Source organism: Octodon degus, unplaced genomic scaffold (genome assembly GCF_000260255.1).
Source record: "Octodon degus isolate 3935 unplaced genomic scaffold, OctDeg1.0 scaffold00138, whole genome shotgun sequence".
NCBI classification, from domain to species: Eukaryota; Metazoa; Chordata; class Mammalia; order Rodentia; family Octodontidae; genus Octodon; species Octodon degus.
Window position 1 is genome coordinate 4,943,372 of NW_004524714.1, and position 11,503 is coordinate 4,954,874.

General features: G+C 43.6%; 2 protein-coding genes across 3 annotated transcripts in view; both read left to right on the top strand.

The window, feature by feature from the left end:
• Positions 1–11,503, top strand: part of Ppp6c (protein phosphatase 6 catalytic subunit) — a 69,834-nt gene that overhangs the window by 56,836 nt on the left and 1,495 nt on the right. The gene's annotated exons all lie outside the window — the stretch shown is intronic.
• Positions 4,579–11,503, top strand: part of Scai (suppressor of cancer cell invasion) — a 180,717-nt gene continuing 173,792 nt past the window's right edge. The window contains exons 1-2 of one of the 2 annotated variants that reach the window (XM_004641574.2): positions 4,579–4,706; positions 5,371–5,415. In XM_004641574.2, coding sequence (XP_004641631.1) covers positions 4,654–4,706; positions 5,371–5,415 — 98 coding nt within the window. In that variant the 5' untranslated portion in view covers positions 4,579–4,653. The remainder of the gene's footprint in view (positions 4,707–5,370; positions 5,416–11,503) is intronic. The other variant, XM_023701633.1, reaches the window with a different exon arrangement.

The window sequence follows — 11,503 nt, forward strand, 5'->3', positions numbered from 1 at the left end:
CTTGACTGGTAAACAAGTGAAACTTATTTTTGTTCTGCATTTGACTCTAGGCTGAGCATTCCAGTTCCTTAAAAGCAATAGTTACTGACCTGAGTCCAGCACCCAGAGCCCTGCTCCGTGAGATCATCACAACTCTTTGAATTATGTATGTACAGTGCGCAGTAATGCTGATGAGTCACACAGTAATAAAAACCAAAAAGAAACATATGAGAAGTTGCCTGATATGATGGAAACACATTAGATTCCCTGAGTTTCTGTTTATATTTTATTTCCATGTTAATCGATGAATATGTGCCTTTTTCCCCCTCAACAGGAAACCTGGTTTACATTATTCATATATTTTCTTCAGAAATGCATAAAATTATAGATTACTTTGGTGTGTGTCAGCAACAACAAAAACTATTACCTCGTGTGTGTTTCACTCCCTGGCACTCACTGTGGTTCTCAGTACTTTTGATTTCATGTGTAAATGACGGTGGGGTATCATAGCACATGCCTCTTGTCCCCGGTACCTAGGCAGTTTAGCAAGACTGAAAAAAGAAGACAGATTTTTTATTTTTTTGAAAGGCTGGGGATGGTAGCTTTGTGGTAAAGTACCCCTCGTTTGATCCCCAGTATCCTGTCCCACCCCCAAAGGCAGCAGAGTCAGGTAATGGCACATGCCTATCATCCCAGTGCATTGGGAGTCTCGAATGAAATTTGAGCAAGCAATCTAGCAAGCCCTCCCCCCTTACCCCCAAAAATCTAGCAACACCTGGCTTTTAGAAAAAGTAATTGGGGGGCCGGGGAGATGGCTCAGTGGAATAAGAGCTTCCCTGGCAAGCTCAAGGGCCTGAGTTCAATCCCTGGTTCTGCAAAAAAAAAGATAATAATAGAAAAAGTAATTGGATAGGAAGAGATTTCTGGATTAAGCAGTTAGCTAAATGCTGTCCAGGCGCTATTCTACAGGTCCCCTGATTATATGGCCGTTTTTCTTTCTCCTTAACCCCAGGTAAGGAAATAGGCACATAGAGGGTAAGTATAACTTGTCCACAGTTGCATAGAGGAGCTGGAACTTGATCTGCTACCATGCACACCAGAGTAGCGCTTAAGCCTTCTATTTTAAGAATACTGGGGCTGGGGAGATAACTCAGTAGAATAAGTGCCTGGCAAGTGCAGGGCCCTGAGTTTAAATCCCTGGTATTAAAAAAAAAAAAGGTTTTTAGGGGCCAGGTAGGAGGCTTGGTGAAATAAGTGCTTACCTAGCAAGTGCAGGGTCCTGAGTTCAATCCCTGGTCCTGGGGTGGGGGGAGGAGAATTCTGATTTATATAAGTGTGTGGTCCTGAGCAAATTGTATTCTCTCAATCTTAAATTTCTGTGCCTAAAATAAGAGAATACCACATAGGGTTGAACTGTATTGAAAATAACACAGCAAGTACCCAGTCTTTGCTCATAGGCGCCATTTATTGAGGATTCGCATTCTGCATAGAGTTCGTGCATTTGGGAAGTGAGAACGAGCCGTAATTGCTGACTTTAACTGCAACAGGAGAAGGAAATGTTTGATGGCGGACAGAGTTCCTGGGCCTAGACTTAAAAGAGATGAAGAGTGAAATGTGGCCTGGGACAACAGTCTGTACACAACTTACAGGGTAAAAGTGCAAACATTGGACATGACATGAAGACTTGAGAGTAGTTCGTGGAAAGGTACTGTCTAAGAATGAATAGCTGAGCTCACACCTGTGGTCTCAGTACTCTCGGGTGCTGAGGCAGGAGGATTCCAAGTTTCAGACCAGTCTGGTTAGGAATTTAGCAAGACTTTATCTCAGTATACAGTGTGGATGTAGGCCCTGGGCTCAATCCCCAGTATCACAAAACAACTTCTGTAGTTCTATTAGCAGAGTGACAGTGTCTACCATGTATCAGATTAATTATGGGAAACATTGGAAATTGGGCAGAGACGTTTAGTCAATACTTGAAATGTAATCAGTGACTTCAAAATTACTTCGCTAATGACTACATCCTTTTTATCAGGACTCTTATTTTGTTTACTTTCCCTTTCCCCTTTCTTGTCTGACAAGATATTCTGGAATTTATCTTCTGGATTGATTATATGGTGGAAACAGGATTGAAGTGATTTACGGTTTGGTGACTTTGGGATTACATAAAATACTTGGACAAACAACGTGTTCAACACCATTTTTTTCCTCCTAGTTAGGGTCATTTTTAAAAAATCCCATGATAGGGCTGCAGATAGGTTTCTTAGTGGTAAAGTGTTTGCCTAGCATGTGAGGCCTGGGATCTGGTCCTCAGTGGGGGCGCATGCACATGCAAGTCCACCAAATTTACCATCACAATTATGTTTTATAAATGAAAGTCTTTAACATCAAAAATTATCTGGTATTTTTATAGAATGGAGTACTACTCAGCTGTAAAGAAGGATAAACTGGAGACTTTTATAGGTAAATGGATACAACTGGAGACCATACTCATAAGTGAAATAAACTGGATGCATGTGTGCAAACACCATGTGTGAGAAGCTGAAAGAGTAAGATCCAAAATATACAATAGATATTGTAAAATGGGAAGAAACTGTTTAAAAGGAAAGAAACTGGGATGAGGGAAGGAGAAAAGGAAGGGAAAAGCAATATGATAGTAAAACAGTTACATTAGTCTAAATTAGTTCATCAAAAAGAAAGATTTGTGCCAATATTGCTTGGATAGTTAAATTTCTATAGCTTGTACTGTGAGCAACTAAAGATAACGTTATGAAATGTATTAACCATTATTACCCTCCTATTATGTTGCCCTGAAATTTTGTTCTCTAAAAAAAAGAAAAAACCATCTCAGAATAAGGGACAGCTTTTTACAAGAAATATATTATTTGATTTTATGAAAACCTGTAGCATTTTAAACACCACCTACCTCCATACTGGGGATTGAACCCACGACCTTCACACTGAGCTCACATCCCTAACCTTATTTATTTTGTCTTTGTCTGTTTGAGACAGTGCTTTTCTACACAATTCAGGCTGGCCTCAAACTCACAACAATCCTCCTGTCTCAGCCTCCTGAGTGCTGGGATTACAGGCGTGCGCCACTCTGCCCGACCCCTTTTTATTTTTTATTTTATTTTATTTTATTGTTTTTGGACTAAAAAAGCAAATTCTTTATTATGTGACTGGAGGACAGCTCGGAATGCGTCATTGGAAGATGTCGACTACACAGCCAATTTTACAGGGCATTGAAAAATTTTAAAAGATGTATAATTCTAGATATTATTTTTTATTTTGAGACAATCACTAATTTGCCAAGTTGGGCTTGAGTTCAGTCTTCCTTTCTCATCCTCTTAAGAGTTCTTGGATAACAAGCAAGTTCAGCTTGCCTGGCTAGAATCTTGAATTTTGTCATTTATGGAAATCAGGGAGAAATTTGTCCTCCACACGTTGTTGATGTGTACTACACTAGGTCGTCACATTATTGGTGCATAAATGTATGTTCTGATAAAATGGAAGTGGCTCATGAGAACATTTTAGTCCTATGAGAACATTTTGAGTCCTTCCAACTCGAAGCAGATGCTAAGGATCTGTTAAACAACTGCATACAGGAATAGAGAAGCAGAGAGGGCATGTTGCCTTTTATATTAATGCACTTTATATTTTATATTAATATACTATGCCTTATTTTCAGGGATGTTTTTAGAGAAGAGGAAAGGTAACTAGAATTTATTATGCTTATATATGCTGGTATTTTTTCATGTGTAGTGCTGCCAAAATGCAGTGAAATTTATTTTAAAATTGGGCAGTGTAGAACTTAACAGTCATCTGCAGTATACCGGAATAGTTAGCACACACCCAGGAATCAATTCTGTTTATATCGTTCAAAATGCAGCATACCCCTTTTTGTTACAGCATTCGTTCTGTTTGCAGTGTCGATTTTTCCCCATGGTAATTAAAAAACAAAATCTCGTGCTTTTTAAAAAGCCTACATCCAAGGTTGTGATTTTTCCAGCAGACGATAGATCAGCCAAACCATGCTTTGTTTGCATCGATTCTTAAAATTTTGTGACCGTTTCTCTATGAGTTGTAGCGTTATGCTGAGATCATTTCAGCAAGATGTAGATCAGAGACCAAATTCAAGGTGGTTCAAAAAGAGAGCTCATTTAGGACAGTTGCCTCCCTATTGCACCTGCGTGAGGAATTCGGAAAAACTGTAGGGCTTGGCTTTTGGTTCTGGAGTGATGCGGATGTGAGGGGGAGGCCGCCAGCAGGTGTCTGGGATGCAGGACGCAGCGCCAAGAGAACCTGCAGGCAGGTGTCTGGCGCCGGAGGTGCAGTTCCCACTTTCTGGCGCACGGTGGCGCTTAAGTCTCCTTCGCCTCTGAAGGCTGTCTCTGAGGCTTCTCCGCCGCCACCTGCAGTCTCAACCAAACCTCGGAGTGGGCAGCCCGGGACGTGACGGGTCGCGGGCCCAATAGGCAGCCAGGCTTTCGGCCACATTCCAGCTGCACCAATGGGAGGTGAGGAGAGGCGCGGAGGAGGCGGGCCCCGCGGCAAGCCTGACAGAGGCGCGAGGCCCTCCTCCCGCTTCTCCGCCTACTCCAGCCTCCGCCGCCTCAGCTTCCCGAGCGAGCCCAACGGCCGCCGGAGCAGCTCCCGCGGCGGAGCAGGAGCCGGATGGTCAGAGGAGCCCGGCAGCCCCAACAGCCGCGGAGTCGCCTGGCCCCCAGGTGCGGCGGGGGCTTGGGGGACCCGAGGCCAGGGGACAGGGCGAGGGCGCGGGCCCAGGGGCAGTGGCTCTGGGCCGCCGGGCTTCGGGGGCGCCAAGCCCGGGAGAGCAAGGGGTGCGGGCCGGGAGCTTTTAAGGAACCTGGGGACGGGGCGAGCACATCCGAGGTCGGGTGAGGGGGCCGCGTGGAGGAGGGGCTGAGGCTGGGGGCGCTGGGCGGGAGGGGTGGTGGAATGCGGGGGGCGCCCGGCCGGAGGGGCGGGGCTCCGAGGGGCCCGGGAACTGGGGGCTCCGCGAGGGGCCACCGGGGAGGGCGGGGCGCTGGCGCAGGTACGCGGAGGGCTGGCTGAGGGGCGCCCGTGGTGGCAGAGGGAGGCAGACAATGAGTAGGTAGGGGGTTGGGGGGCTTGGGGAAGTTGGGCTGTGGCGTAAGGAGGCAGAGCGGGCTGGGCTGGGAGGACGGTGCGGGAGTCGTGAGTTCCAGCACCGCTGGGTCTTCGTACCTGGGGCGGCAGGGCTAAGGTGTTTGTAAGGTCAGCGGTGGGCACAGCAGGCTGAGGTCCCGGGGGGTGGGACGCTTGCCTGTTGCCTGGCATCCCGAGGCCTGGTCGTGTTGGTTCCTGGATGTCGCTCTGAGTTACCGGCATCGTGTGTTTGGTCTGCAGACTGACTGGCACAGTGGAGAAACCACCCCGCAAACGGAAAAGCAGGTAAGACAGACGCCTGCCTCTTTGGCTTCGTGTTTTTCTATTTGTTTGACTGCACCTGTGCCATACTGCCTAATGCCACGGCCAGCCGAGGAACTTTCTGCTTTAGCTTTTATTGTAAATGTGGAAGCTTTCCTACAAGGTGGGTTTTCCTTTTGAGCATTTCAAATTGTCACCTGTCGTTTTTATTTGTATTGAAGGTAATTGAGAAATCCTAGTTTATTTTTTTCCTGTAGACATAATTTAAACTTCTCCACTATCTCTGTTTGTAAAACTAATGTTTATTGAGCAACTGATGGATGTCAAGTACTATGTGCCATGGCTTTATGTAGATTATTGCCTGTAAACTTTGAGGTACCGTAAAAGACAGTACAGTGTAGTGTCATCACTTTTGCGCAGAGGGGGGAGTTGAGTCCTAGAGAAGCCAAGTATTTATCCAAGATCACACATCTAATAAATGATAGAACAAAGACTCAAATCCAAGCCGATATGGTGGCATATGTTTGTGATCACAGCATTTGGGGAGGCTGAGGCAGGAGAATCACCATGTGTTGGAGGCCAGCTTTGGCTACATAATGAGACCCTGTTTCAAACCTCTACCCCTTTAAAAAAAAAAAAAAATTGAATCCAGGTAGTCTGATGACTCCAGAGTTTAAGATTGCAGCCAAAACACTGTAATGCTTTTCATATACAATTAAGATGATTTCCTTATTGTTTTCTCCTTTTTAATTATATATGAAATCTAATGAACTGAATTGGTTGAGCCTTAGGAAGATACCTAGTAACAAAGGGCTTAAGCAGCCACAAACAAGTGAATGATTCCTTGAGTAAGAAGAGCATGAATTCCGCAGGTTTTTTTGAGCCCATTCCATGTGTCAATTATTGTAACAATTCTGTGTAGTTATTCAAAGGCTCGTTTTTTTTGTATTTGTTGACATTGGCCTGGAGAAAGGAAGCTGCAATAAGGACATGGTCGGGGGTGATTTTTGTAGTTAGTACCTGCTAAGTTATTTTGGTTAATATGCAGAAACCTCAGCAGTAGGAAGTTATAAAATACTAATATGGGAGTGCCAGACTGTCACTCTTTTGGCCTCTTCTGTCTAATGTGGTGGTCACATGCAGCCAGAGCTCTCAAAGTGTGGCTACCATGTCTGAGAGACTGGATTTTTAATTTTATTTAATTTACAAGCTGATCGTTTTTCAGAAGCATGTTTATGTATGGCTTAGACATCCTTGGGCATGTGAATCTATTATTTCATCTATGGATTTTATGAAATCTAAAACTTGTCAAATATTTCCAGTGAAAATCTATTTATTTATTTATTTTTTAAACATATTTAGTACAGGGTCTAGAGGGTCTCTAGGAGGATCACTACAAGTCTGATCACACAGATTGGACTTGTAGTGATCCTCCTGTTTTTCAGCCTCCCAAGTGCTATGATTACAGGCATGTGCCACCACGTCTCAATCTCAGTCTCAAGATCTCAGGGTGCCCTGGGGGCGGGGACCACATGGCATGCCTGGGATCGAACCTGTGCCCCTCTGTCTGCCTAAGCAGGCGCTTGAATCTGCTGAGCTATCTGGCCCGCCCTTATTTACTTATTTTTTGTAGCTGTCTCAGCCCGCCCCCTGGGGATGGGGCTAGTGAGGCATGTGGTGCCTGCTAACCGCTGTCCCTGTGCTTTGCCTAAGCTTGCCTAAGGAGGTACTTGAGACCCACTGAGCTATCTCCCTGGCCTTCTAGTGAAAATTTATTGTATTTAATTTTTTATTTTATTTTAATTTTTATTTTTTTGGCAGAACCAGGGATTGAACTTAGGCCCTTGCGCTTGCCAGGGAAGTGCTTATTCCACTGAGCCATCTCCCCGGCCCCCTCCAGTGAAAATTTAGTATAAAATACACCTTAAATTTTTTTCTCATGATGTCAGTTTATTTATTCGTATTTTAAGGAAGGATCTACAGGGTGTTCAGGGTCTCACTACTAGATGGGACTCATAGTGATCCTCCTGTTTACAGCTTTCCAAGAGCTCGGAATACAGGCAATGCCACCATTCCCAGTCTCAGTTGCCATCTCCGTGTGCCCTGGGGGCAGGGCTGGCACAGCAGGCCTGCACCCTAAATTTTAAGTTAGTATAAAAAAAGAATATTCTAAGTTTTAATGAATATGCATTGAAGTGTTATTTTAGGTATAATGACTAAAGTTGTTTTCACTTATTTATTTTTACTATTTAATTATTTGGTGATATTAGAAATTGAACCCAGAGGCACTCTACCACTGAGTGATATTCCTAGCCCTTTTTAAATTAGAGTCTTGATAAATTTTCCAGGCTGAGCACAAATTTAAGATCCTCCTGCCTCAACTTCTAGAGTATCTTAAATTACAGGTATGTACCATCACACCTGGTATACCTTCTACTTTTCTAATGGTAGCCACTGGTAAATCAAAATTACATAAGTAATTTGTATTGAAGATTTGTATTGAATTTTGTTTTCTTCTTGTTTTTTTTTTTTTTGAGACAGGGCCTTGTTTTGTATTTCAGGCTGGCCTTGAACTCACTATGTAGCCCAGGCTGGCCTTGAATTTAGAGTGATCCTCCTGCCTCAGCCTCCCAAGTGCTGGGATTATAAATGTGTGCTACCACAGCTAGCAACGTTGTATTTCTTTTGGACTATAGTGGTTTAACTCTCCTTACCCTGCTGCCAGATTCCTGGTACCCTCTGGATGAATTTGCCTACCTGTAATATTTAATCAATTCACCACACTATGCAAATCGATCATGTAATCTAGTGCTTAGCAGCTCTGTGGCTCCCTACTGCCGCTGAACAGAATTCAAATGTTTTAGCCTTGTTACAATAAAAGACTACCTTTATTTCACTTTCACCTGCCTTTGCTGCCTTCCATTAGTACTCCAGCCATAAAAATTCTCAAAAATGGGGACCAGGGAGATGGCTCAGATGGCAAGCGCAAAGGTCTGAGTTCAATCCCTGGTTCCACTAAAAAAAAAAAAATCTCAAAAATGGATCAATTTAGTGTCTGATTTTAAGTGATTTCAGTATCTGGTGAACACTTCAAGATGAAGGAATTGCTGAACATAACTATGTTTGAACTCAGATCCTTGAGTTTGCCAGTCAAGTGCTTATCCTACTGAGCCATCTCCCTGGCTCCTCTTCCTTTTTTTTTTTTTTTTTTAAAGCACTGGGGATTGGATCCAGAGTTCAGTGAGCCTTTGTAATGAACTACTTCCCCAGGTCCCCGTCTCAGCTTCCCCGAGTGCTGGGATTATAGGTATTGGCACTATAACCAGTTTGAAACAAATGAAGTATATGTTTTGAAGGTATTTTCTCAGGGCTTGCCTTTTAATTTTCTTCATAGTATCTTGAGGCAATTATAACTTCAATAGGAATGCTTTTTTTTGTTGTTGTTGTTGTTTTTTTGTTTTTTTGTATTTTAGGGAGAGTCTACAGGGTGTTCAGGGTCTCACTACTAAATCGGACTCGTAGTGATTCTCCTGTTTACAGCCTCCCAATAACTGGGGTTACAGGTGCAGGCCACCACCCCCATTCTCAATTGCTGTTAAACTGCCCCGGGTCCCTGTGCCTGCTTGCAGATGCTTTAATCCGCTGAGCTATTTGGCTGGCCCTGTATTTGTGTCTTTTAAACTGGTAGTTAGGCTAGTTCTCAAGACTTGATGAAATTCAGGTTTAATTCTTTTTATTTCTGAGAAGCACACTTTATATTCACCCCTCCTTGGAGTTTCAAGAATTTGATAGATTTAGGAGGAGCCAGAAGGGTGGAAGTTTAGTTTCAGCCCATCTGGTTCTAACTGATAAGTATATTGTCTAAGAGTATATGGATCTTAGCAAGTGTTTTTTTTTGTTGTTGTTGTTTTGTTTTGTTTTCAGCATTGCAGATTGAACCCAGGGCAGGCAAACACTATGCTACTGAGTGACATCTGCAGGCCTTTTAAAATTTTTGAGGGCCAGGGAGATAGCTCTGTAGAATAAGCGCTTACCTGGCAAGCGCAAGGGCCTGAGCTCAATCTCTGGTTCTGCGCCAAAAAAAAAAAAAAAAAAAAAAAATTGAGACATGGTTTCTCTAAATTGCCCAGAGTAGCCTCCAGTTTTTTATCCTACTGCGTCAGCATCCTGAGTAGCTGGGATTACAGCTGTGTGCTTCCGTCCCTTGCTCAGTGTACTGTCTCTGATGGTTATGAGCCAGGCCTATGGGATTCCAGTATCTGGGATTCAGCCTTCCTCCTCCTCTTTCTCCTCCTTCTCCTCCCTCTCCTCTTTCTCTTCCTTCTTCTCTTCCTTTTCCTCCTGCTCCTCTTTTCTTCTTCCTTTTTGTTTTTCTTTTTGTTTTTGTGTGCCAGGAACTGAACTTACAACCTTGCAGTTGCCTGGCAGGCACTATGCCACTGAGCTGTATCCCCAACTTTTCCCTCTTTTTTTTTTTTTTTTTTTTTTTTTTTGAGACAGAATCTTGTTGCACAGTTCAAGCTGGCCTGGACTCACTGTGTGTCCTAGGCTGGCTTCCAGTCCTGCCTCAGCACAAGTGCTGGGATGATATGTGTGAGCCACCACACCTGGCGAGGGCCCTGGTTTTATTCCTCACTACATTGTTCCTTTCCATTCTCAAATGGATCATTTTCTTTTCTTCTTGCTTCTACCTTTCTCCTTTCAGAGGCACACATCTTCCCACCCTGTCCTCAGTATAGACTCTTTAAGGAGTTAGCATTTTCAGAAAACAGTAACTTTCTTTGAGGAAGCAGGTTAAGATTTCATGGGTATTGGAAATACAATGAGAATAGAAATGTTAATTGATGCCTTAATTATCCAGTGACATTTTTCCCCTTTAGTAATTTTTTTGGTGGGTACCATAAGATACAGATTTGTACGTAAATTCTTTCATTTTTCCATACTTTAAAAATGGAGCCTATTTCTCTTCTCTTTGGATGTGGCTATTCTTAGTGACTTAGTTCTAGAAGCAATGAGATATGTCATTTCCTAATTTAGGGTATAAAAAGAGTGCCTTGTGTCCCTGTAACCCTGTCTCCTCCTCTTCTCGTGTCCTCCAGCCTCCTCCTGTTTATTCTCTCTGCTTCTGTCTCTCTGTGTCTGTCTGTCTCTGTCTCTATCTCTGTATTTCTTTCTCTCTTTGCCTGCCTGCCTGCCTACTTCTCTCTCTCAGCTGGAAATTTGGTGCCATGAATTGAGGCCAATCTGGGCAGGGCCATGTGGTGAGGAAACAAGGCTTGGCAGCAACCACACTGTGAACTTGGCTATAGGACTTCTGGAGGCCATGTGAATAGGTCCTGTGAGTGGGTGTGGCAGAGGCTCCTCCTCATCTAGTGGAGCCTTGAGATGAGTGTAGCCCTGGCCAACAGCTTGACTCATTGTCCTGGCCTCACAGGGTTGGGTTATGTGAGCCTGTGATTTTCCTTGGAGAGTTTCCTTTTCCAGCATCATGTCCACTATACCCAAAGGGCTTGAGGTTCTGCTAAGCTTTCTCTTAGTCACTCATTTAGGCCAAAGAGAAGTGACCACAGCCTGGGAACATGGACTCAAGTGACCTTGAGTTGTTTTTTTTTTTTTTGCGGTACTGGGGATTGAACTCAGGACCTTGCGCTTGCCAGGCAGGTGCTTATTTTACTGAGCTATCTTCCCGGCCCTTAGTCACTCATCTAGATAAGCCTCTAATGAGCAGCTGTGTATGTGCACACACAAGAGTGTATGTGTGTGTGTAAGAATGAGAGAGAAAATATGAATGGGGATGTATGTGTGTTTTAGAAGCAGCTATCTTTTGATTAATAGCTTTGAAAAGCAGTTCATTTCTGGCACCACTGTGTGCCTGCCCTAACAGGTCAGTCTATAGCCATTTATACTTCATTTAACTATTGCTGTTCTCTTGCTCTGCAGAGATAGTTCCAGCTTATTATGTGTGGCCATGTTAAGGGTAGTGCATAAGATACTTGCCAGGTGAAGTCAGTTTTCCTTTGTTCTGTTAACTGTCATTAGATTTTACATTTTTTTAAACCACTTTTTATTTTTATTTTTTATTATTTTTTTAAGGTGTGTGTGTGTGTGTGTG